At 42.5% G+C, this 27725-nt stretch overlaps 1 protein-coding gene and 1 pseudogene across 1 annotated transcript; both read left to right on the forward strand.

Moving 5' to 3' along the window:
- Positions 1–4289: 4289 nt before the first annotated feature.
- On the forward strand, positions 4290–4907 carry LOC132349066 (rho-related GTP-binding protein RhoG-like; annotated as a pseudogene).
- Positions 4908–6386: 1479 nt separating this feature from the next.
- On the forward strand, positions 6387–11953 carry NDUFS5 (NADH:ubiquinone oxidoreductase subunit S5). The gene is made up of 3 exons (XM_059897201.1): positions 6387–6494; positions 8007–8224; positions 11730–11953. Exons 2-3 carry the CDS (start codon positions 8009–8011, stop codon positions 11832–11834), a joined length of 321 nt encoding a protein of 106 aa, XP_059753184.1. The 5' UTR covers positions 6387–6494; positions 8007–8008; the 3' UTR covers positions 11835–11953.
- Positions 11954–27725: the final 15772 nt, after the last annotated feature.

The raw sequence follows: 27725 nt of genomic DNA on the forward strand, positions 1-27725 counted from the left end.
TCAGGCTCAGTAGTTGTGGCACACGGGCTTAGTTGCTCTACAGCATGTGGGATCTTCCTGGACCAGGGCTCGAACCCACGTCCCCTGCATTGGTAGGCGGATTCTTAACCACTGCGCCGCCAGGGAAGCCCAATCCACCTATTCTTAAAGGTTCTGGTTAGCTCTTGCATGGATTATTAAATTTTCCTCTCAAACTGTCATTTTTCATGGTGCTCCTGTTCTTCTGCCTGGAATTAACACCTTCTCACTTGACAAATGGCCTACTCAAGTGGCAGTTGTCTTTCTGCTCCCTTCTTGAAGGCAGTGTTACTTAGTCATTTGATGAATGTTTATTGAGCATCTACTATTTGCCAAGTACTGTTCTGGGCACTAGGAATATATCACTGAGCTGGACAGACAAGGTCCCTTCTCTCATGGTGCTTAACACTGTTGTGAGGCAAGAAAGGCAAACTAGTACACTGTTTTCATCCAAGATTTAAAAGTGTTTGAAGAAAATAAAATGGGAATGATAGTGAGTAACTGGATGCCTAAATTGGGTGGTAAGAGAGACCTTTCTGAGGAAGGTAATCGTGTAATGCATATATGGGTCTACATGACTCTTCCACTATACTGAGCCCTTAGTAGCACCTTGAGCTATTATCTATTCTTGGCTCTTAAATGATGAATGACTAAATGAATTATGTGGCTACTCCTCTCCTTTTCCAGTAGTCAGTGCACTACCTGAAACTCTTCCTTAGCTCTCAGCTCAAATTACTTTAAGCCTTCTGCAGGTTGTCTCTGCAGCCAAGGTAAGAGAGATGCCGTCCTTACCCTAGAGAGGCTCACAGTCTCTGGGCAGGAATGTGATAAAACTTCCTTTGGTAAGTATTCTGTGCACCTGGACAGAGAAATCAGGGTGTTTCCAGGGAAAGGCCACTCTCAGCAGCTTCCCACCAGGTAGTTTAATTACCCTGATCTGTACTCAGGAAAGCTGACTAGTAAAGCTATATTGGTCTATAAAACCAGACTCCAGTGTGTTAATTTATGATGAGAAATATGTCAGGTGCAGTAGACTGCCCCATTGGCCTTAGTGTGTTTTCTTCATGTAATCATATCACTTGGGAAGCCTAATTAAAGTCAAGAGATAGCTCCACATATCAGAATGAGGGGAGTTTAATTCTAGGGATGGAATGTTTACCAACATCAGATTACCCCTACCACAAGCCTGGCACAGCTTTCCTCCCCACTTCAGTTTGCTTCAGTGATTCCTGGTTCTGTTGCATCTTCGACTTGATATTTTATCTACCCCCAAATGGCATGATTTTACTTTTTTTTTATTTTTTATTTTCTTGGCCACACCACGCTGCATGTGGGATCTTAGTTCCCCAACCAGGGATGGAACCCACGCCCCCTGCATTGGAAGCGCGGAGTCTTAACCACTGGACTGCCAGGGAAGTCCCTTTTTTACTTTTTTAAACAGTCACTCTGATTTCCATTATATTCCAGGCCTTGGGACCCATTACTTTCTCTTTCAGATTACTTTGCTTATTGCTTTTGTTGAATCTATCCTATAGCTCTGGCTTGGGGGTGAGGGTGGGGGGTAAGTTTCCAAACTCACTGACTTCCCGAAATGTGCTAGGATCCTCAGGCTACCCAGTTTATTCAAATCTTTGTAACAGTGGTATCAGATACAGACCTAAAGTTCCCAATGTGCTAAATTATAGGTGGCCTACCTGTAGAAAGGTAGCGTTAAAAGCTTTTCTCGGGTTATGACTGAGGTGTGTAAACATGAGGAAATCCTATAGGTCAAGGACAGAAGTCCAGTGAATGGAGACCCAGGGGGACGTTAAATGGCCTGTGACCGTCCACGCAGCAGCTGAGGCTAGTTTTCAGAGGAGTGGGCATAGGGGCCTTCAATTAACATTGAGCCATCCTCTTATGCTTTGAAGATGGGAGCAAGGCTCTATCGCGGAAGAACAGGTCGCTGGACCCCGCGGCGAACGCCTAGTCCTGTTTCACCGGTTCTCTGAGCCTCGGGTTCCCGAATACAGAATGAAGAAGGCGACAGCTCAGGCTTGCCTCTCTGCGCATAAAACCCTTTGATTTCGTTGTAAAACTACACTTCCACGTGAGGATCTTAGAACAAGGAAAATAAAAGATAAATGACGGGCGTTACAAGAGCCGGCAACCCGCCCCTAACGGCCGAGTTACAACCCTCGTAATGCAAAGCGTAGGAATCCAAGCGGGCGCCCGTGGTGAGAGTAGCAACGGCGCAGGCTCCGTTCTGACGTAGGGTTTTCTGGGAATTGTAGTTTTCCCATCTTTGCGGGAGAGGAGACGACCTGTCACCGACATCTTTGCACAGCCGCGCCGACACCGGGGCTCGGCGTATCAACAGTTAACAACATCTATAATAGGCAACAATATATAACAGGGCTGGTGGGACCTCAACAAAGGCCTAGTAAATGCTCAGGAATTCGGGAAGCTTTCACAGAAAACCGTGCGATAACCGATGCGGACGGATTAATGCATTCGTCTGGGAGACAGTGGGAAGGTAGCAAGTGGGATCACTACAGGCAGAAGAAACTGCTCCTACAAAGTTTGTAAGCATGAGAGCAATTCTGGGTGGCTGAGATCACCAGGGTATTGAGTAGGGGTTGGTGAACAATGGGATCTGACGATTTAGAAATGGGAAGAAATCAGATCATGGTCTTGAATACCAAACCCAAGAATTTGGACCTTTTCTTGAATACACCTCACACGCAGCCCAAGCAATATGAATGACCCCCTCCTTTGCGTTCTCCCTTATTTTGTTCATCTTTGTTTTATCACTTACCACAGCCTTCTGGCTGTGTCTTAGTCCCAAGAGCTCAACGAGGATCATGGCCGTGTGATAAGAGCTCAGGAAGTGTTTTTTGAATGATCAGATTTCAGTTTTTAGAAAAGCAATTAGCAACATTAAGAAGAGAGGGTAAGAAGAGAGCAAGGCTGGATGTAAAAAATCATCAGAGTTCAAAGTAAATTGCTTTTCCAGCCTGCAATTTTCCCTCCAACCAAGTGTTGAAATCTGGCAGCTCAAGGCCATTTCCATCCTGGGGTTTTTTTGGTCAGTGCTTTAAAAAAAAAAAAGATTAATTGCCCCACATTTTTAAAGTGGAATGTTTCACACTTAAACAATAACAAAAGATTTCTCGCTTCTCTTGAAAAATTTGAAGACTTGACAATTTGGGGCCCTGATTCTTGACAGCAACAGAATGGAGCTGAGTAGCTGCTGCCCCCTTTAGACAGGACATATGCTCTTCAGTTTGTCACATTCCCCAACACTCCTTCCATCCCTTAAACTGAGGCCAAGTACCAGTTACCATTTATCATGATGCTTTTGTTTTCATTTCTTTACAGTGAGCTAGCTCTGTTTGGCCTTGGAGGTGTTTAAGTTGCCCATCTTTGCACTAATCTATCCTGCCTGGTATCCGAGGAGTGATACAATGAAATTAGTATTTTAGAAAGATTAGTCAGTGCAAAACAGACTGAAGTGAGGAGCCGGGAGGCAGAAAGGAAGAAAGAAATTGGAAACCTATTGAAGGAATATTTGAAAGAATTTGGCCAGTAATTAAATATTGGATGAAAGATGAGGAAAAGGCAAAATACAACTTCAGAGTTTCCTACCTGAATGGCTGGGAAGATGATATCACCAACATAAGAAAGTGGGAGAAGTGGAAGGGGTGGTGGTGATCACTACCTTGCTACCTCTAGTATTTTGTGGGCAAGGGCCATGAGTTACCAATTCCATAATCCTCCAGTATTGTGCTGGGCATGCATTAGGTGCCCAGGAAATTCTAGCTGAACTGAAACTGATCTCAGGTGCGGTATACCTGATGAGGGGGGAAGGAAGGGAGAATTGGAATGCTGGAACAAAACCAGAACGTTGTGGGACCTTAGGAATTCTCTCCAGAGTGGATGAACCTGGGGCTTGGGGATAGTTAATCCATTTTGGAGGAAAACCTATGCAAAAGTCCTGAAGCAGAACAGGAATTTGGCATGCAAAAATGGAGACGGGATGGGGGGAAATGGTGTCATTCCAGGGAAAGGGAGAAAAAAAAAAATCAAAGAGACTGGATGGCAGGACTTCTCCTGGAAGACACTGGAAGAGCAAGCTCTTGGTTGGAGCATTAGGCAGGGGATTTGGGACAATGAGGCTGGCAAGGTTGGAACGCCAGACTTCTCTAAACAGTTTTGAGAGCACATCACTTGAAAAGAAGTCTCCAGCCCCGAGCTGCTGCTGCTGCCCCCAGCTCCCCTGTGGCGGGGAGGGCACCAGGTCACTGCATCCAGAGGGGCCCAGAAGGGGAAGGAGGCATAGCCTCCACCGCAGCAGCTGCACCCACCATGCAGAGCATCAAGTGTGGGGTGGTAGGCGATGGGGCTGTGGGCAAGACATGCCAGCTCATCTGCTACACAACCACCGCCTTCCCCAGGGAGTACCTCCCCACAGTGTTCGACAGTTATAGCGCCTGCAGTGCCGGCGAACGGTGAACCTGCACCTGTGGGGCACAGTGGGCCGGGAGGAGTAGGGCCGCCTCCGCACACTCTCCTACCCTCAGACCAATATGTTTGTCATCTGTTTCTCCACTGCCAGTCTGCCCTCCTATGAGAATATGTGGCACAAGTGGCATCCAGAGGTGTGCCACCACTGCCCCGATGTGCCCATCCTCCTGGTGGGCACCAAGAAGGACCTGAGAGCCCAGCCTGACACCCTATGACGCCCGAAGGAGCACGGCCAGGTGCTGGCCAAGCAGATCCACGCTGTGCGCTACCTCGAGTACTTGGCCCTGCAGCAGGATGGCATCAAGGAAGTGTTTGCTGAGGCTGTCCAGGCCGTGGTCAACCCCATGCCTAGCAAGCGTGGGTGGTCCTGTGTCCTCTTGTGACCCTGACACTCAGCTTGGAGGCTGCCCCTGCCCCCCACCAGTTGTGCCTTTGTGCCTTGTCTGCCCCCAGCTGTGCCTTTACGACTAATTCTGGCACCCCTTGCCAAGGGGGCTCCCCGAAAGCCTTTTCTCCTTAAGGAGGCCCACAGGGAAAGGGGCTTTGGGCCCTGCCTCACTCTGCTTGGGAACACTAGGTATTCTCGAGAGCTCACCCAGGCCAAGGTCAGACCCCTCCCCAAGAAGCCAACCCAGCGCCCCCTCCCCACTTTCCTCTACCGACCAGTTGATCCAGCTTTCCACACAGATGTTGCTGCCTACTGTGGTGACTTCTCTTAGGTTAGGAGCTCTCAGCCATCCCTAACCTCTCCCTCGCTGCTCTTCAAATTGCTTCCCCCTCAAGATACTCTCTCCCTTCCTCAGAGAAGGAGCCACAGAATCCTAAGAAGATGAATGTGCCCTAACCTACCCCCCCGACCCCCCCCCCCACCCCGTGTGCTCAGGCCTTTTGCATCCACTGACTGACTCGGCCCCACCCCCACCCCCTCCGGGATCCAGGGGGCCCCACCTACTCCCATCAGCATCAATAAAACCTCCTGTCTCCAGCGGAAAAAAAAAGGAAAAGAAGTTCTCAGCCCAAACCCCCCAAAATAAATATTTATTTACAAGTTATTTATATGTACAACTAATGTAATATTATGCTCTTTATAAACATTAACACACAAACAAGAAATTAAAAAACACAAAAATTAGAAATATTCTAGTATTTTCTTCCCACTCCCGCAACGTATCGTATCACACACTGCCTATGTTACCTCCCCCCCAGCCCCTCCCCCCCCAGCCCCTCCCCCCCCCCACCATCACTTCGGAGCCCCTGCTGTAATCAAAGGGAGCCTTTGGAGTTTCTGAAACAGAGGAGGGGCATGGTCTCTGACGACTTTCCCGAATCCGCAAAGTAAAAACAGACTGAGACATCAAAGAACCGCAATTGCCTTAGAGCGCTTTCCACGTGCCAGGAAACGCCTCAGTGCTTTAATATAACTCATTTAATCCCTAAAGCAACCCTACTCTGTACGTACCATTATTGTCTTTTAAGATATTTTTATCTTAAGATGAAACCGAGGCACAGTGAGGTTAAGAAACTTTGCCAGGCTGACACAGAAGTGGCGGAGCCAGAATTGGAACCCACCCTGGGTGGGTCCACACTCCACGAGCTTAACCGCTACTGGAGGGGGATGAGGGCGGCTCCCTTGGTTAAGTCCCTCACCAATCACTGCTATCGTGAGAATCCAAGGTACAGCGCGAGGAGGCAGCAGGAAATCACTAACCCCCGGGCCACCTCTCACTCAGTTGCCTGGGCCAGCTCGGCTTATCCGCAGTCCCCGGAAGCCAACTCAGCCGGTCGCGCAGGCGCAGATCGATAGGCTTGGTTTCTATGGTTCCAGGGCGCGACTGCGGAAGGTAGGTCGGCTCCCGTCGTCGCGCTGCAAGCGTCGCGCTGCGGGCTTCCTTTGCGGCAGGCCTCATTGTCGCCTGAGGATCTTCTAGTAGCGGCGGCCAGCAAGGAGTCGAGGGCACGGCTGCTGGACGGTAGGGGCTGCGTTTGTTTGCGGGGCGATTAAGCCTAAGGAGCTTCCTTCCGAGATCTCTTTAACAGATTTCCTCTTGGCTTGCTGGGTGTCCGTTCTCCCTGGCCGTGTTTTCTGCTTTTCCAGGCCCCTTGGTCCACACAGCCAGTGTCACCGAAGCTTGTAGACCGCGCGTCTCTCGGCTCTCTTTCCAGGTTAACGTATCTTTCTGCCGGACTCATACTTTGGCCTTCTGTTTCTTAGCCTGAAGTCCACGCCCCTTGTCCCCGCTTGCATGGCCCTGCGGGATTTGGGCCCCATCAACTTCTTCAGCTCGTTTCGTTCTTCCCGACATGCACTCTGCGCTCCAGCCACGTCTGGGTGCTCAGTGTCCCCCAGACATACCCAGCACCTCCGGCTGTAACTCGTGCTGTGTGTGCCCTACTGGAATACTCTGCTCACGGAGCTTCACTTGGCAAGCGCAACCCATATCAAAGGCATTTTCCAGTCTCCTGGGCAGAATTGGTGCTTCCTCCTTCGAGCTCTACCTCTTGTGCTCTTCCATTGGGTTCCCAGTTCCACATGTGTGTCCCCATTTTAGTGCTTAGGTTGCAGCTGCTTTTCCTCCCCATCCCAGTGTCTGGAACGGTATTACTAAGTAAATGACTGAAAGAATGGGTAGAAAAATTTTAGATCACATTCATTTGTAAATCTGCCACTTATAGGTAACTATTGACCCTTTTTTGTGCTTTCTTCCAGTCTTCTTTTGCAGGCAGTTTTTTTGGGGGGGGCATTATTGTAATCCCCCCCCTTTTTTTTCCATTCAATATTCAAGTGTATGTTTCATGTGTATTATTCTTTTCCCTTCATGTTCTACCAAATAGGTACCAGATTTGATTATCCATTTCTCTGTTGTTGCACTTTAAAGTTGTTTGAAATTCTTTTTTTTTTCCAACAGTTACTGAGCTCCTACCTGGTCCCTGCCCTCAAGGCACTCATTGTTCAGTAGGGGAGGCATTCATGTAGATAGTGCATTACAGGGGTGTGCGAAGTACTATGAAAAGTCGATGATGCTGTGCTAACACAGGAGGGACATACCCATTTCAGGATGGCTTCTTAGAAGTGTCATCTAAGTTATATGGGTCGAAAAATGTAAAGAAATGTTTTCATGCTTGTGCTTTTTTGTTTATTTCAGTTATTTCTTCAGATCTATCTCAAAGAATTGGGATTACTGAGTCAAAATATAAACACTTTTTTTAACTTGATAAAAATGACCTTGTCAATATAGAGGATTTTAATGCATTGTTTTTTAGTTCTAGTTGTCTTTTCCTTGAGTTTTGTGAAAGCACAGAAATTGCTCATCTACTGTAAACTGGAAGAACCTGTCTAATGAAAAAGTTTGGGGAGAAGTTGGGAGAATAGTATAAAATATCTTTCTTGAGAGCTATGTATCTAAATTATTTCATTTTTCTCAGAAGTTTCTCATTTGATTGCAGTTTTACGGCATTCTTTCTTTCTTTTTCTTCCATTTCAGCCATGCCTTTCTTTGACGTGCAGAAAAGGCTGGGTCTTGACTTAGACCGCTGGATGACAGTCCAGAGTGCTGAGCAGCCTCACAAGATTCCAGGTCGATGCCATGCTTTTGAAAAAGAATGGATAGAGTGTGCACATGGTATTGGTGGTATTCGCGCGGAGAAAGAGTGCAAGATAGAATTCGATGATTTCGTAGAGTGTCTGCTTCGACAGAAAACGGTGAGGAAGTGATGGAGACAGGCACTGAATTACTTCCTCATTTCTTTGGGGCTACTTTTAAGTGCTTTTAATTGGTCACTGGGCTTTAGTTTGCCCAATGTGAATTGGCAAAACTTTTGTGGTGAAACTCCTTCCCTACTTAGGTACCATGTCAAGGAAGTTAAAAGCCTTCAGATCTGAGAAGGGCCTCTTATTCCTCAGTGTTCTTCTTAATGTTCTCATATATTTTCCTTAGCATTGTACCCTGCTGCAGCGACCAGGTTAGAAATTTCATGTGTATATTTCCATTTTTGCGTGGGCTATAAGGTAAAGAATACCAACCAGCATTGGGTGTTTGTCCTTGATAATCTTTGGGTGAATATATTTCAAATTCATCAGACCCTCATTGGGGAAGAGATTAAAATCCTGTAGATCTATTACATTGAAACTGATAAAACAATCTCTGGATAGATTTCTACCTGGGGAGGATGAAGGTGTTAATGAGATTGCTTTAGGTGAGCCTGATCAAAAATGCAGAGGGAAAAAAAAGTTAATAGCATGGTGTCTACTTCCTCAAGAGTTGAATGAATTGCATAACATGTAGGGCCCTGTTCTCCCTTAGAGGAGAAATCTTTGGCTGTGGGCCGTCATTTTGCCTATTTCTGTGCTCCAGATATAACAAATATAAATGTTTTTATTACTCTTAGCTCCTTGGGGTTCAGGGATACATTTTAGATTTTCAGTTAAATGTTTCTCAAAGTTATCTGTATCAAAATTTTAAAATTTCTTGTCTTTTATAATCTGCTCTTGGCATTTGGATTATGTGAAGCCAAATTTGGAAGGAATGAAGGGGTGTCAGGTAATAACTTTATATTGATCTCTAAAGGAATATTAATCATTGAGTAATATTGTAGTATTATTGAGGGACAAGGAATGGGTCATGGTTGGCCACCTACCAGCTATTTAGTTCACAGTATGTCTTAACTTGTCTTCTGCGGGCCCCACTTATTCCTTGCTCAGATTAAGACTTTACTCATTATGGAAAATTAACACCAAGAAGAGACAGTGTGATGAGGCGGGAAGAACATTAGATTGGGAGTTTGGAGAGCTTGATTTTGATGCTGGTTTTGCCACCACTAGTTTCGTGACTTTGAGCAAGTCATTTCTCTTCTAGTCTTGGTTTCCTTATCTGGAAATATAAAGTGTTACTCTAAGGTCACTCCTCATCCTGTGAATTTATGAACAGATATGTTACCATTTTGGAGGTCATCTAAGTGAAGAAGCTAGTGAATCAAGGAATTAGAATCAAGCACTGTTCTAAGTTCTTAGAGTGTAATAATGCATCTATTTCTTACAGTAATCTCCTGTGAGATGCATTACTTTTATTTTCCCCACTGTATGATTAAAAGGTTGAAGCAAGGAAATATTAAGGCCATTACCTAAGGTCATATAGCCCAGTAAGAGGTGGAAATGGCATTTGAACCTGGCAGTGCCGGTTCCAGACCCTGTGCTTGTATCCAGAACACCAAGTGGTGATTGGTTCTAGCTGGGAGAAAGATTTGACAAATGATGGTGTGATAGCTCAGCCATGACTAGTCTGTTGGGAGACTCTTTAATAGAGAAATGTTAAGAATACAGTTTTTATTATTTATTTATTTACTTATTTACAAAATAAATTATTTATTTATTTTATTTTTGGCTGCATTGAGTCTTCGTTGCTGCACACGGTCTTTCTCTAGTTGCAGACTCATTACGGTGGCTTCTCTTGTTGCGGAGCACGGGCTCTAGGCTCATGGGCTTCAGTAGTTGTGGCGCACGGGCTTAGTTGCTCCGCAGCATGTGGGATCTTCCCAGACCAGGGCTCGAACCCGTGTCCCCTGCATTGGCAGGCGGATTCTCAACCACTGTGCCACCAGGGAAGACCAAGAATACAGTTTTTAAAATGGTTATTGTTGGGGCTTCCCTGGTGGCGCAGTGGTTGAGAGTCTGCCTGCCAGTGCAGGGGACACGGGTTTGAGCCCTGGTCTGGGAAGATCCCACATGCCGCGGAGCAACTAGGCCCGTGAGCCACAATTACTGAGCCTGCGCGTCTGGAACCTGTGCTCCGCAACAAGAGAGGCCGCGATAATGAGAGGCCCGCGCACCGCGATGAAGAGTGGCCCCCACTTGCCGCAACTAGAGAAAGCCCTCGCACAAAAACGAAGACCCAACACAGCCATAAATAAATAAATAAATAAAAATGGTTATTGTTTATATTAGTATTTAGGATACCTAGAGTTTTTTTTCCTAGTGAAGTTACATCCTAATTCTTTAAAGTTCATGGGATGTTTAATTGAACATACTACCTCTTCATGCCTTTGTGAAAACCTAGTCATTCACTCAGAAAATATTTACTGGATCACCTATTCTGTCAGGAACTATTCCAGGTACCAGAAATATAGCAGTAAGCAAAAGCCTCTGCCCTAATGGAGCTTATATGCAGGGCAGTGGGGCAGGGGTGGGGGTGACAGTGAGCGGTGGGATATAGAAAATTTACAAACAAGGGAAGATAGTGTGTCAGGTGTTGATAAGTGCAGTGGTGAAAATAAACAGGAGAAGGATAGGAAGCAGGAGAAGGCATGTATGCTCTTTTAAATAGAGTGCTACAAAAAGAGCTCAGTGATAGAAGACGTTTGAGCAGAGGCTTTGAGATAGTGAACCACATGCATATGAGGGAAGAATGTTCCGGGCAGAGGAAACAGCAAGTGGAAGGGTCTCTGAGCTGGAGCAGAGAGCCGGGGGAAGGGTATTAAGAGATAAAGTCAGAGACGTGGGCTTTTTAAGTCATTCCAGGGAAGGAGTCAGCTTTTCCTCTCAGTAAGATGAAAGCCGTTGGGTTTTGAGCCACAGAATAGTGCAGTCAGGATTAGTAAGTCTGTTTTCCATGTCACAGAATCCATGAATTAGGGTTCTCATACAATCTTGAATAGCATGGCTTTCCTCTATTGGAAATGTCCTACTGAGGAGAAGAGGCAGAACTCAAGGCTCTGCCTATCCGAGTGACTAGTAGCTGAGCACATACCACGTCTTTCTTTCAGTGTGGTCCAGAGACCTCATTTGGCTATTTCTGCTTCATTCATACCCAGTGAACAGTCACCAGCAGCAGTGCCACCTTCACATAGAGAGGTCAGGAATATATAAGCTGTGAAATGATCTCAGCTTTTAATATTTTAAAAGATTTTAATATACACAAGTATACCTCTTAAAGCCTTTGGATCTGTATTGTTTTTGTAAATACCTGTATTCCTGTATATCATAGGAACATTTTAGTTATTAGTTTTCAAGGAGATATTATTATATATACCAGAAATTTATTTGTTAAAAGCTTGGGAAATTGGTTCTTTAAAGAAGGGATTTATCCCAGAGGCCCTCTAGGATGAAAAACTTCCATAGTTTAAAAATGAAACCAATTTTTTATTCAGCTTCTCCAGCCCTCACTTTCCAGTGCATATCTCCCCCAACTTTAAATACTTTCTTCCTTTGACAGATGAAACGTCTGAGTGCCATCAAGAGGCAGCGGGATAAGCTAATAAAGGAAGGGAAGTACACACCTCCACCTCAGCACTTGGGCAAGGAGGATCCTCGGCCCTGAGCAGAGCAGCTGCCGGTGGCTGGAGGCTGATTTTCACGTTCTCTCTTCTCTGCTGGAAACTTTACGTACTGAAAACCCTTTTGTGAAAGTGTCTAAAAATAAAGGATTGCTCTATCCTATTTGTTCTATATTCTCATGGATCATACTTCTCTATACTGAGGTTGCAACCTATTTTTTAAGTTTGAGAAAATGTGTTTATCTTAAAAATTAGCATCTAGGGAATAATAAGCAGCATTTAACGAATGCTTACTATGTAGGTACTTTAAATATGGTAACTCATTTAAGAAGTTGCAGTGTTCCTTAGTGTTTGATTCTGGTTTATTTTCTGTAAAGCACCAACTTGGGCCGGGAGGGAGAGGCAGTACAGAGGGTGGTTGTGTGTTTAAGGTCTGTGAAGTGTAACTTTAAGGCTAAGAAAATGCCAAGTTCAGATAACCTCATTTTGAAGAGGCAACACCATTGTTTCAGTTTGCCATCAGTGTTGTGTGTTATGTGTGTTATATATTAGTGGTATATTAGTACTGCTAACTGATATGCTTAGGAACATGTTTTCTTTGGTTTTTGTTTTTTATTTTTTTTTATTTATTTATTTTGGCTGTGTTGGGTCTTCGTTGCTGTGCACGGGCTTTCTCTGGTTGCGGCGAGCGGGGGCTACTCTTTGTTGCAGTGTGCGGGCTTCTCATTGCGGTGGCTTCTCTGTTGCAGAGCACAGGCTCTAGGCATGCAGGCTTCAGTAGTTGCAACACACGGGCTTGGTAGTTGCGGCACACGGGCCCTAGAGCACTCGGGCTTCAGTAGTTGTGGCGCGCGGGCTTAGTTGTTCCACAGCGTTTTGGATCTTTCTGGACCAGGGCTTGAACCCGTGTCCCCTGCATTGTCAGGTGGATTCTTAACCATTGAGCCACCAGGGGAGTCCCTAAAAACATGTTTTCAGATGTAGAAGGAAAGGTATGACCCCTAGAAAATTAATGTAAGTGTTGAGAATATAATGGAAACCTCAGATATCCTGCAGCCTTTCTTGAACTATTTTTTATTGTGTTAAAATACACATAACATAAAATATATCATCTTAATCATTTTTAAGTGTACAGTTCAGTGGTATTAAGTACATTCACGTTGTTGCACAACCATCACTACCATCCATCTCTAGAACTCTTCATCTTGGACAACTGAAATTACATCCATTAAACAATAACTACCTCTTCCCCCTTCCCCCTAGCACCTGGCAACCACTATTCTACTTTTTATCTCTATGATTTTAACTACTCTTAAGTACCTCATTATGAGTGGAATCATACACTATTTGTCTTTTTGTGACTGGCTTATGTCACCTAACATAATGTCCTCAAGCTTCATACATGTAGCATATATCAGAATTTCTTTCCTTTTCAACGTTGATAGTATTCCATTGTATGTACATACTACATCTTGCTTATCCATTCATCTGTCAATAGACACTTGGGTTGCTTCCATGTTTTAGCCTTTGTGAATAATGCTGCTATGAATATGGGTATATAAATATCTCCTTGAGACCCTGCTTTCAATTATATTCCCACCAGTACTGCAGAAGAGTTCTAATTTCTCCACATCTTCACCAACATTTGTTATTTTCTGGGTTTTTTTGATAGCCACCTAATGGAAGTGAGGTATCTTATTGTAGTTTTTTTTTTTTAATTTATTTTTAAATTAAATTTATTTATTTGACTGCATTGGCTCTTCATTGCTGTGTGCGGCCTTTCTCTAATTGCAGTGAGTGGGAGCTACTCTTCGTTGTGGTGCGTGGGCTTCTCATTGCAGTGGCTTCTCTTGTTGCAGAGCACGGGCTCTAGGCGTGCGGGCTTCAGTAGTTGTGGCTCACGGGCTCTAGAGCACAGACTCAGTAGTTATGGCACACGGGCTTAGCTGCTCCATGGAATGTGGGATCTTCCCAGACCAGGGATCGAACCCATGTCCCCTGCATTGGCAGGCGGATTCTTAACCACTGCACCACCAAGGAAGTCCTCATTGTAGTTTTGATTTGCATTTCCCTAATGACTAGTGATGTTGCATCTTTTCATGTGCTTATCGACCATTTGTATATCTTGTTTGGATATATGTGTATTCAAGTCTTTTGTCCATTTTTGAATTGAGTTGGGGTTTTTAAAACAATTTTTCCTGAAGTCCAATTTTCTGTTTTTTCTTTTGTTGCCTTTAATGTCATATCCAAGAAATCATTGCCAAATCCAATGTTGTGAAGCTTTTGCCCTATATTTTACAAGTTTTATGTTTTTTAGGTCATGGGTCCATTTTGAATTGATTTTTAAAAATATAGTGTTAGGTAATGGTCCAACTTCATTCTTTTGCATGTGGATATCCAGATTTTCCAGCACCATTTGTTGAAAAGACTGTATTCCCCATTGAATGATCTTGACACCCTTGTGATTTGGCCATATGTGTGAGGGTTTATTTCTGAACTCTTATTCTGTTGGTCCATGTTTCTGTCTTTTTGCCAGTGCCACACTGTTTTGATTACTGTAGCTTTGTAATAAGTTTCAAAGTCAACAGTCCTCCTGATTTGAGTTCTCCAGCTTTGTTCTTTTCAGGATTGTTCTGGCTATTCAGGGTCGCTTAAGATCCTATATGAATTTTAGGATGGGTTTTTCTATTTATGCAAAGAAATTGGGATTTTGACAGGGACAGAATTAAATCTGTAAATTGCTTAGGGTAGTATTGATATTTTAGTAAGTCTTCCAGTCCATGAACGTGAGATTTCTTTCCACTTATTTATGTCTTTAATTTCTTTCAGCAGTGTTGTATAGTTTTCATTGTACAAGCCTTTCACCTCCTTAAGTTAATTCCTAAGTATTTTTTTAGACGCTATTTTTAAAATTTTTTTTTTATGTTGGAGTATAGTAGATTTACAATGTCGGTGTACAGCAAAGTGATTCAGTTGTACATATACATATATCTATTTTTCAGATTCTTTTCCCATATAAGTTATTACAGAGTACTGGGTAGAGTTCTCTGTTCTATACAGTAGGTCCTTGTTGACTAGCTATTAGATGCTAATTTTTTTTGGCTGCCTTGGGTCTTCATTGCTGCACGTGGGCTTTCTCTAGTTGCAGCGAGCGGGGGCTACTCTTTGTTGCAGTGCACGGGCTTCTCATTGCAGTGGCCTCTCTTGTTGTGGAGCACGGGCTCTAGGCATGCGGGCTTCAGTAGTTGTGGCACGTGGGCTCAGTAGTTGCAGCTTGTGGGCTCTAGAGCACAGGCTCAGTAGTTGTGGCGCACGGGCTTAGTTGCTCTGTGGCATGTGGGATCTTCGTGGACGAGGGCTCGAACCCGTGTCCCCTGCATTGGCAGGCAGATTCTTAACCACTGTGCCACCAGGGAAGCCCCTAGATGCTATTTTAAATGGAATTGTTTTTGTAATTTTTTTTTTTTTTCAGATTGTTCATCGTTAGTCTTACAGCATTTTGAGTCATAAATGTCAGCTGTAAGGCTTGAATATAAGTTCTCCTCAAAAGGGAAAGTACATTGTGTCCTAGTCTCAATATTGGAAATAGGGGATTTGGCATTTGAGCAGGCCCTGCTTATTCATTGTGTTAGCCAAGCAGAGTTTTCTTAAACTAATCATTAATCAATCACAATGGAGAAGAAAACTGGAGGCCTTCCAGCAAGATCCTGTGCTGTGGCCCTGTGTTAGGTTGTTTTATTGTGCTCTAAACACACAAACTTTTCTGAATTTTTAAAGCCCCAAATGGCTTTAGGTGCATACATATTTATGGAAAAGCAGAGGCCAGTTGGAAATGCCAGAGAGGAGAGTAGAATGTTAATCAAGGCTTAATGTAGGTACATGCTCTTTCATTCAAAGATATCTTTTATTCTTGAGCTCCGGGTTGTAGAATGAAGGGAATCCCATAAGATTGTATTTACCTAAAGGTAAAAAATGAGTGATAGAGAACACTTAGTTGTGTTTGTTGGAAAGCATTGCCTTGATGTGTTTACAGAATATCAGAAGCCTTCATTCACATCAGATACCCATAAACAAACAGCTCTGGGATAAGCAACCCTGCCTCTTGTCTTTGTATATTTAGCAAACTTTGTGACTTAATTGCTTTTTTGAGAAAGTAAGACAGCAGTGTTATGAGCTGGTGAAAGCAAGGAGCCAGCTCCAAGACCCCTGTTCTTTAAGCATTTGAATAAGAACAAGCAGAGTTCGGACTGTATCTTTTTGAACAACTACATTGGACTAGAATAGGACTGAGATTGGGGGGGCAGGAGGGAGAGAAAGCTGTGAGGTGCTTTGCTGTTGATGATTAAACACTAAGTTACTTGCTGCCCTTGCCCCGTCTCTTCACTCTGGTAAATGGGACTTATAACTTCTTTGGCCTCTGCTTTTTAACCCCGACTGCCACAAGGGAAACCACTAAATATTTTGGCAACTGCATTTCAATTTTTCATTTAATTTTTCTGAATAGGTAATTTATGTGGCTCAAAATTCAACCAGTACAGTAGGATATGTAATGAAAAATCTTCCCCAGGCATCCAGTTCCCCTCCCTAGAGGCAATCAGTGTTTTGAGTATCCTAGAGATTCTGTGTCTACACATACATACACACATTTTCTTTGCCCTTTTGGAAACAAATGGGAGCAAATTGCGCACATAGTTCATGCATTTTGCTTTCTGTCCTTACTGTATTTTCAAGAATGATCCACAGCAGGCACATGACCCATTTGGAGCCAATGAGTGACTCTTGCTTGGAATCCTGGAAGAGAGGAAGGATATGTCCTCTGGATTTAATGCTGAGGAGGTTTACTATTTATTGCTGACAAGCATGAATAATGTAGTTGTGCACATTCTCAGGGGTGATTACATTCTGGGACCCTATCAGAGTTGACTCTAAAGATGAACCCCAAGTATCTAGAAGTGCAACCAACACCTTCCCAGCTCAAATTCTAACAAGATCAAAAAGCAGCACCTAGGAAGGTTGGCATTTAGGTTAATCACCGGTGAAATCAATCTAAAGTGGCAACTCAGCTCCAACCCTCCTCTAGGTAGAATCTGAATGATCACTTCCTTCAATGCTTAGAGGACGGGCTTTCTACTTTTTGGGAAATAAGCAAGAAGTATACTTTATTAGCTTCTGTTCTTTTAGAAACAGTATCTGGAATACAATATGAAATTATGAGACATGCAAAGAAGTAAGAAAATGTTTGAAATTTATGAAAGTTTAAGAAAATTGTGACCCATAATCATGGAGAAAAAGTCAACCAAACTATTGTAAATATAAAGAAATTTGTTATGGATAAATGAAAATTCTAGAACTGAAAAATACAATGTCTGAAATAAACTCACTGAATGGTCTTAACAGTAGATTGGACACTGTAAAATAAAGGATCAGTTAATATGAAGACAGATCAATAAAAATGATCAAGACTAAAGTAGAGAGGGAAAAAAGATTGTAGGGGGAAAAAAAACAATCAGTTATCTATGGAATAATATAAAGCAGATTTGTTGTTGTTCTTTTTACTGTATGATTCCATTTATATGAAATGTCCAGAATCGGCAAATTGATAGAGACTGTGAAAGATGAGTGGTTACCAGGCAGGGACTGGGATAACTGCTAAGAGGTATGGGGTTTCTTCTGGGGGGATGAAAATGTTCCAGAATTTTACGTAGGTGATGTGTAGGCTCGGACCAGTTCTTCACTGTGCAGGACTCTGTACAAGGCAGGATGTCCACCACATCCTCAAAAGGCCCAAAGTGTGACAACTGGGTGCCCTCCAGGCCACCCACCACCCTTTTCCAAACTGTCCCTTGGGGGAAGCACTGACCAGGGTTGGGAATCACTGCTGGGGACGGAGAAGTGGAAGACTGGGCTGAGCAGATCTCAGACTTTCCTTTCTGTTGCCCTCATGGCCCAAACAACTTTGTTCCACACCATCAGGGTTTTTGCTGAGCCAAGTCCAAAGTTCAGAAGCCCCAGAGTCTCAGAAGCTTTCTCACAACTCCAGGAAAGGAAAGAAGCCCCCATCTCAGGCAGAGGAACAACTTACGACCTCCTCTCAGACAACGTGCCGTGATGGGGCAACGCCAGGTTTCCAGGAAATCACTCCCCAAAGAAACGTAGGACAGATTCGCTAGTGAGTCCACCAACTCCACCATCACAGGGACAAAAAGGCACATGATTAAGAGGCAAGACAACAGGTACCTGTGGGTGAGATGAAGGTCCTACAGAACTTCTTTCTATTGACTGCACCTAACTGTGAGCTGGTTCATGTGCATGTAAAGCAGTCTACATACAATTGGAGTCTCAAAAGGAGAGGAAAGAGACAATACAGCATATGACATATTTGAAAACAATCTGAAAATGCAATTAAGAAAATTCCATTTATAATAGCCTCATAAAGATTGAAACAAAAAAAATTAACAAAAGAAGGGTAAAACTGGGACTTCCCTGGTGGCACAGTGGTTAAGAATCCACCTGCCAATGCAGGGAACATGGGTTCAAGCCCTGGTCTGGGAAGATCCCACATGCTGCAGAGCAACTAAGCCCGTGCACCACAACTACTGAGCCTGCACTCTAGAGCCTGTGAGCCACACTACTGAAACCTGCATGCCTAGAGCCCATGCTCCACAACAAGAGAAACCACTGCAATGAGAAGTCCGCGCACCACAACAAAGAGTAGCCACCCCTCACCGCAACTAGAGAAAGCCTGCACGCAGTGATGAAGACCCAAGGCAGCCAAAAATAAATAGATTAATTTTTTTAAAAAGGGTAAAACTTAAAGTACAAAATATTAGTGACGGAAATTAAAGAAAATCTTAAAAGTGTAAAGGCATTCATGGATCAGAAGACAGTATTGTTAGGATGGCAATACTTCTCAAATTGATCTACATATTCAGTATAATCCCTATCAGAATCCTAGCTAGCTTCTTTGTAGAAATCAACAAACTGATCCTAAAATTCATATAGAACTATAAGGGGCCCAAAATAGCCAAAACAATCTTGAAAATGAAGAAGAAAGTTGAAGGACTCTCACTTCCCAATTTCAAAACTTACTACAAAGCAACAGAATCAAGATAGTGTGGTACTGGTGTAAGGATAGACATTTAGATCAATGGAATATAATTGAGAGTCCAGAAATTAATCCACATATCTATGGTCAATTGACTTTTGATAAGAATGCCAAGATTATTTAATGGGGAAATAATAGTCTTTTTAACAAATGGTGCTGGGACAACTGGATAATCCACACGTAAAAGAATGAAGTTGGATCCCTAGTTACCATATACAAATTAGAGTGTTTTTTCACAGACCCATCCTAGCACTGGATAAAATCAAGTTTCCACAAATTCAGGGAAATCAACCAGTAATATAACTGCCTGACAAAACAAAAATCAACTTCAGAAAATAACAGAAGTCAGAGTCTCTACAATTTTTATAATTCACATGTTCAATATTCACAATGTTCAATATACAGTAGACATGTTTACTGTAAACAGGAAGCGTGACCCATAGTAAAGGAAAGAGCAGTCGACAGAAACAGACCCCAAGATGACTCAGAAGTCCAATTAGCAGACCAGGACTTGAAAGCATGTATTAAAATTACGTTCAAGGGCTTAAAGGAAAAAATGATCATAGTTCATGAACACATGGGAAATCTTAGAAAAGAAATAAAAACAGAAAAAGAACCAAATGAAATTTTAGAATGCAAAACTACGATATCTAAAATTTTAAATTCACTAGATAGGCATAACAACAAATTGAAGACAGTAAAAGAAAGTTTCACTGACATTAAAGATAGATCAGGACTTCCCTGGTGGCACAGTGGTTAAGAATCTGCCTGCCAATGCCGGGGACATGGGTTTGATCCCTGGTCCGAGAAGATCCCACCTGCCACGGAGCAACTAAGCCCATGTACCACAACTACTGAGCCTGTACTCTAGAGCCCGCAAGCCACAACTACTGAGCCCACGTGCCACAATTACTGAAGCCCACATGCCTAGAGCCCATGCTCTGCAACAAGAGAAGCCACCACAACGAGAAGCCCGTGCACTGCAATGAAGAATAGCCCCTGCTTGCCGCAACTAGAGAAAGCCTGCGCACAGCAATGAAGACCCAATGCAACAACAAAAAAAGATCAAAGAGGGATAGCAAAAAAGACAATAAAGGGAATCTCAAAATCAGGTCACATGTGAGAAATCAGACACAGGAAAGTATATATACTGTATGATTTTATTCATAGGGATTTCAAGAACAGGAAAACCAATCTCTGGTAATAGAAAACAAAACAGTAATTGCTTAGAGAAGCATTTGGATAGGGATTCGATGGGGAAAAAAAAAATGAGAGAACTTTTCTATGGTGATTGTTCTATATCTTGATTGTAGTGATGATTAATATACACAATCATCAAAACTCATGAAACTGTGCACTTAAAAGCTGTGCATTTCACTGTATGTATGGAATTAACCTAAAAGAAGGCAGGAAAAAAGGAATAGAAAAACCAGGTGAAATAAATAGGAAACATAGCAAAGTGGTATACTTAAATCCAACCATATTAATAATTAAGAAATGGTACATATATGAGTAAATGTAAAAGTAGCTTTTTTCTTCTTTAATGTCTCTGAAAACTACAAAATGATGATGAGAGAAATTAAAGGTGACTGTGATAGGCTGCTTCTAAAATGACTCCCAGTGATCCCATCCCCTTACATGCATGCCCTATGTAATCGTCTTTTGTTGCATGTTGACCTGATTTAGTGATTTGCTCCTAACAAATAGAATATGGTGAAAGTGATGGAATGTCACTTCTGAGATTAGTTTACAAAAGACTGTTAACTTCCATCTTGCTGGTTCTCTCTCTCCCTCACTCTCACTCACTCTTCTCACTTGCTCACTCTGAAGAAGCCAGCTCCCATGTTTTAACCTGCCTAGGACTTTGACACTGCCCCTCCTCCCCAGCCATCACCCAGCAGTAACAAGGTGACCCTCATCCATCCAGAGGAGGATTTTGGAAGAGAATAAACTGATGAATGGAGTTTTTAAACCTGTGTATGAAGTCCAAGGCAGACTCCTGAGTGACCCACATGTCAAACTGAATAGAATCAATATGGCAAATATTTGAGAACTGAATTATAGTGTGGAATATCATGCAGCTTTTCAGATTGGTCTCTGGTAGCACACAAATGAAGCAGACCAGAATAGCACTCAAACACTATGAAAATGAAATCATGTTTGGAATGATAGCCCACAAAATTAAGCCAGGACCTGCACACTAAACTAAGTAGGGTGACTGCCAGCTAAAATAGAAGATTTAAATAGGATCAGAGTTTTATAACATAATATGCAAAATGCCCAGGTTTCAATAGAAAATCACTCATCATCCCCAAAATTAGAAACTTGAATGAGAAAACATAATCAACAGATGCCAGCACTAAGATAATTTAGATGTTGGAATTATCTAACAAAGATTTTGAAGCAGTCATCATAAAAATGCTTCAACAAGCAATTATGAACTCTTGAAACAAAATAAGAATCTCAGCAAGTAAAGAAATACATAAAAGAACCAATCTGAAATTATTGAACTGAAAAGTAGAGTAACCAAAGCAAACAATTCACTGGATGGCCTCAGCAACTGAATGAAAATAACAGAAGAAAGAACCAGTGAACTTGAAGATAGAAAAATAGCACAGTTCTAGAAGAAAATATAATAGAATGTATTTGTGGGCTGGGGTTGGCAAAGATATCTGACAAGGAACACAGAAATCACTAACCATTATAAAAAATTGATAAATTGGATTTCATCAAAATTAAGACATTGTTCATCAAAAGACACTTAAAAAAATGAGTAGGTAAGCCAAGATTGGGAGAAATCTTCAAAATACATATATCTGACAAAAGTCTTATATCCAGGGTATGTATATATGTGTGTGTGGGTTGGTGTATATACACACATATGTATATATTACTTATATTTCTGCAAATCTATAATTAGGGCTTCCCTGGTGGTGCAGTGGTTGAGAATCTGCCTGCCAATGCAGGGGACACAGGTTCGAGCCCTGGTCTGGGAGGATCCCACGTGCCGTGGAGCGGCTGGGCCCGTGAGCCGCAATTGCTGAGCCTGCGCATCTGGAGCCTGTGCTCTGCAACGGGAGGGGCCGCAGTGGTGAGAGGCCCGCGCACTGCAGTGAAGGGTGGCCCCCACTTGCCACAACTGGAGAAAGCCCTCGCACAGAAACAAAGACCCAACACGACCATAAAAATAAATAAATAAACAAATACTTTAAAGACCTCTGTTATTTAAAAAAAAAATTTAAATCTATAATTAAAAGGCTAACAACCTTAGGTGTTTTTTGTTTTTGTTCTTGGTTTTGGTTTTGTTTTTTTAATGGCAAAATACTTCCACAAAGGAAGATATATGCATGGTCAGTGAGCACATAAAAAGTGCTCAATATCATTAGTAATCAGGAAAATGCAAATTAAAACTATAGTGAGAGGGAGTTCCCTGGTGGTCTAGTGGTTAGCATTCAGCACTTTCACTGCTGTGGCCTGGGTTCAATCCCTGGTCAGGGAACTGAGATCCCTCAAGCTGTGTAGCACAGTCAAACAGAAGAAAACAAAACAAAACAAAACAACACATAGTGAGATACCACTTCACACCCATTGGAATGGCCAAAATTAAACAAACAACTGACAACACCAAATGTTGGTGAGGATGTGGAGCATCTGGAACTCTCTTGCACTGCTGGTAGAAGTATAAAATGGTGTTGCCACTTTGGAAAACTATTTTCCAGTTTCTTATAAAGTTAAGCATACATTTACTACATGATCAAGAAATTTCACTACTAGATATTTTCTCAAGATAAATGAAAACATGTTTAAACAAAGTTCATAACATTCACGCTATGAACATGAATGTTCATAGCAGCTTTATACATAATAGTGAAAAATCCAAATGATCATCAGTATGATAAACTGTGGTATATCCATATAATGAAATACTATCTAGCAATAAGAATGAATAAACTATAGAAACACACAAAAACATAGATAAATCTTAAAATCTTTATGCTGAGCGAAAGAAGCCAGACACAGAGTGCATGTTGTATGATTCCATTTATACAAAACTGTAATAAAGACAAATGGAACCTAGAGTGATAGAAGGTAGATCAGTGGTCGTGGGAGGGAGGAGGGAAGGGGACTGACTGGGAACCAACACAAAGGAACGTTTAGCGTTAATGGAAATGTTGTATATTTTGATTGTGGTGGTGGTTGCATGAATGTTTACATTTGTGAAAACTCACAGAACTATATTATTTATTTATTTATTTATTTTTATTTGTTTATTAATTTTGGCTGTGTTGGGTCTTGTTGCCGCATGAGCTTTCTCTAGTTGCAGTGAGCGGGGTCTACTCTTTGTTGTGGTGCACGGGCTTCTCACTGCAGTGGCTTCTCTTGTTGCGGAGCATGGGCTCTAGGCGCGTGGGCTTCAGTAGTTGTGGCATGTGAGCTCAGTAGTTGTGGCTCGCGGACTTTAGAGCACAGGCTCAGTAGTTGTGGCGCACGGACTTAGCTGCTCCACGGTATGTGGGATCTTCCTGGACCAGGGCTCGAGCCCGTGTCCCCTGCATTGGCAGGCAGATTCTTAACCACTGTACCACCAGGGAAGTCCCAGATCTATATACTTTAAAATGTGTGCTTTTTATTTGTAATTTTACCTCAATTTTAAAATATCTTGGTTTATGGGACTCCAAAGCTTATATTTTTGAAAGGTATTGAATCCACATCTATCTATCTGTATTCTTTGGTTAGAGCATTGTATTTTGCAGATTTCTTCCAATCTTGGCTTGCCTATTCACTTTTTAAATAGTGTCTTTTGATGATTTATCAATGGAAATAAAAAATAAATTCTGTCCTTCGAGGGACTTCCAATTTAACCATAATTCAAAACAAAACAGTATAAATACAACTGGAGAGGCACTTTATTATTTTTTTTTTTTCATTTTTTTGGCAGCACAGCTTGTGAGATCTTAGTTCCCCAACCAGGGATTGAACTCGTGTCCCCTGTAGTGGAAGCGTGGAGTCTTAACCCCTGCACCACCAGGGAAATACCCCCTTGTAGAGGCACTTTAAGAGGCTCTGAAGAGGAGCTCTTTCCTGAATTACCCTCTACTGAGCTTTATAATTAAGTCACTTAAGCCTATCTGACTGATGTCCTAACATGAAGGGGGTTTTGGAGTGGATCATATCTAAGTTTTCTTCCAACACTAAAGTTCATTGATCTATGAACTTCCAGCTCATCCAATGCAGTTGCATTGAGGCCTTGAAAGATGGGGCAGGATTTCCACTGGTAGACTTGTGAGAATGGCTATTCTGGCAGAGCATCGCATGGGCAAAGGTGTGGTCACTGGAAGCACAAGCTCTGCTCAGAGAAGAGCAAGAACTCTGTCTTTAGAGTGAAGGTTAGATGTGTGTTGGGGAGCAGTGGGGAGAAAACTAAAAAGGTGGATAGGGCCCAACTGGGGCCATGACTGCCAGGCTGAAGACTCTTACCCAAGAGTACAAGGTTCCAGAAATATCTGGGAAAGAGGGGGCAGCAGAAGGAAGGAAAACAGGCAATAAATTTAGTCCTTCCCTACGTGCATGTCCCTCTTATTAGTGCTTACCTATGGGAAAAAGGTCGCAGATCTGAAAGATGCTGCAGTCTTACTCAACATCAGTGCTGTATTTGACCTAAAGCAGGTTCCTAAATGTTTTCCTTGGTCATATGAAAGACAGTTGCATGAGGATCAGGCTTTCAAAAGGAATTTAGAACAGCATTTCCTAAGTGTGCTGTAAAGAACTGCTTCTATGGGATGTCAATAGGTATTGTTTGGGGGAGTTGTAAGAGGTCAAATACATTAATGCTGAGTAAACTGAGTTATTATCTTTTAACTGTAGAACGTTTTAGAACCTTCACTATGCTAATATGTTTTGTGAATCTCCAAGAAAAGGATAGAATATAACGTTGCCCAATTGTATTTGGAGATAGAACCCATTTTTGATGAAGCATCTCCTGGGTCCAGTGTTCTATTATACACAGTTTGGAAAATAAAGGGATAGAAATTTCTTATCCACAAGGATGAAGGAGAGATTGGCCAACCTACTTTCATTTACCTAATATTTTTATTCAAGACATGGGATTAAGCATGAAACCAAGTACAAGATACTCTATTGAGCTTTGTGGAAGAGTTAAAGATGATAGAGCATGGCCCTGCCCTCATGGAGCTCACAGTACAGCGAGAGAGAAAATATGGGCAAAAATAAACAGTTCATGGTAGAAAGTACTTTTCAGTTTCATGAGGGAAACACATCTGCCTTGAGAGTGATTCTGCTGCCCCACTGGTGCCTGCAGGTTTGGGCACTGAAATGGCAGAGCTGACCAGGCTCTTGTTTGAATCCAGAACTACTTGTTTGAATCCATGAAGAGAAATAGAGCATTTTTATGCCTCTCCTTGGAGCTATTGAAACTTTCACATTACCAGGATCACCAGTCTGGCTGGAGCCACAAACACAGCATTCTTTGCTGTTTTAGAACACAAAGCTGCTCCCCCTCGGGGCTTTACTTTGTAGCCACTGAGAATCTAAGGCTTTTGCTGACCTACATGTTTCTATGGGCCAACTGGCTCACTCTGTAGGGCTTCCACAAGAATGGGCTGGGAGCTTAACTCTGGGTCATGTCCTGATTAGGGGTTTCTCAAGAGGAGGAATGAGCTAGCTGTTTCCTGACATGAGAGAGGGGAATTTTTTTTCTTACTGTAACTACTCGGAACAGTGTGTGCTAAAGCAGAGTTTTGTGCTGGGAAAGAGAGAACATTTCTGCAGTGATGCAGTAGGATCCTTAAGGATTCTGCCAATAGCTCCTTTTCTGGTGTCACATCCAATCTTTGTTGTGGCCAACACTTCCTGGAAATCAAACACAAGTTCTGAAACAGAGACAGCAAGTCCAAACTCCTATGGTAATGTAAGAACTAGCAATACAAGCCTTTTGTCGGTATAAATACAGTCATTGCAAGAGGAGCAGGACCTATGGTCAGCTCATTACAGTGTCATTACATAAGCTCATCAGAGGGTCAGGGGATGCCTAGCTCCAGCCAATCATTACCAAGCAGAAGTGCAGGCCAGGATGACTTAGCTTCCAGTGTTATACGAGAAACCAGAAGTCTACATTTTTATGAGAAATATGTGTTTTTCAAGTGTTGCCTTTAATTTTTTAAAGGATGTGGAACAACTTCCACTTCTAGAAAGATGGAATAGATATACTTTTCCCTATTCCTCCTACTAAGCACAGATAAAAATCCTGGACATTATATATTAAACAAACACAAGACTCTGAAAGAGAAGAAAGCAGACTGGCTAGGGACCTCAAGACCCAAGGAATGACTCAGCAGTGAGTTCCCTGAGTTTTCTTTTTGCCTCATATATGTCAGACTGGGTACTGGAGAAGCCAGCAACCCAAAAATGCCAGTGGGTACAGGCAGAAGTCCCAAGAGAAAAGCCTGCTTTCTCTGGTCAAAGTACCAGAAAAGGAGCAGCCTAGAAAGACAGACAATCCTTAGACAATATTCCCTCTACTCCAGCCCCTCCTCTATACCCATCAGCGAAGGTCAGGTGGAAAGCCTAGACCTCTACCCTCCCCAGACTGTAATGAGGCATCTCCCCTCCCCTCTAGAGTGGTGCCAGAAGAGGCCTAGTTATCCGCTCAGGATTTTCACCACTGATCAGCAATAACAAGGTCATCTCTCCCCACAATGCCAATGGAGGAAGTGAGGAGGACCTCCTTCCTCTCTCAGCCAGTGTGATATCAGTGAAGACCTAATAGGACACCTGAACTCCCACCCCTTCCCAGAAATAGGTGTTAACAGAGGCCAAGAGAACCTGGACTTCCACACCCACCTGGCGGTAATGAGGCAGCATCCCCACTTTCCCACAGAAGCAATGTTAGAGGAGGCCTCCTAAAACATAAGATATTAACAAGATCCAGAGTCTTACAACACAATATCCAAATTTTCCAGGTCTTAATCAAAGGTTACTTGTCATACTAAGACCAGAAAAATCTGCACTTGACTAAGAAAAGGCAAACTATAGACCCCAAAACCAAAATGACACAAACACTATAATTATCGGAAAAGGATTTTGAAACAACCATCATAAAAATGCTTCAATGTGTTCAATGACAGACACACTTGAAACAAATGAAAAAATAGAAACTCTCAGCAAAGAAATATAAAGCTTCAGCCAATAAATAAGAACTAAGTGGACATTTTAGATATAAAAATATACAATAATGGAAATTAAAACTCAATGCATGGGCTCAACAGCAAAATGGAGAGGAGAGAGGAAAAATATCAGTGAACTTGAAGACAGAAAGTGAGTAATTACTCAATCTGAACAGCAAAAAAAGATAGACTGGAACACAACAAAGCAAAACAAAACCAAAAAACCAACACATTGCCTCAGGGATGTGTGGAACTATAACATGATCTAACATTCATGTCATCAGAGTCACAGAAGAAGAGGAGAAAGAGTATTCAAAGAAATAATGGCTGAAATTCCCCCAAAATTTGGCAAAAAACCCATAAACCTACAGATTCACAAAGCTGAGCAAACCTCAGAAAGGATATTTATGCCAAGACACATCAGAGTCAAACCCGTGAAAATTAAAGTCAAAGGAAATAATCTTGGAAGCAGCCAGGGAGAAATGACACATTATTTGTAGAGAGAAAATGATTCAAATGATGGCAGATTTCTTGTCAGAAACCATAGAGGCCGGAAGAAAGTAGCACAAGATTTTTCAAATGCTAAAAGAAAAGAACTGTCAATCTAGAATCATACCTGGTAAAAACATCCTTCAGAACTGAGGAAA

This window comes from Balaenoptera ricei, chromosome 1 (assembly GCF_028023285.1).
Source record: "Balaenoptera ricei isolate mBalRic1 chromosome 1, mBalRic1.hap2, whole genome shotgun sequence".
Taxonomy (NCBI): Eukaryota; Metazoa; Chordata; class Mammalia; order Artiodactyla; family Balaenopteridae; genus Balaenoptera; species Balaenoptera ricei.

Bases quoted from the DNA above. Each gene is read 5' to 3' on its own strand.
- NDUFS5 (XM_059897201.1), top strand. From the start codon at position 8,009: ATGCCTTTCTTTGACGTGCAGAAAAGGCTGGGTCTTGACTTAGACCGC. The intron at 8,225-11,729 runs GTGAGGAAGTGA...TTCCTTTGACAG, and splicing joins GTCTGCTTCGACAGAAAACG to ATGAAACGTCTGAGTGCCAT.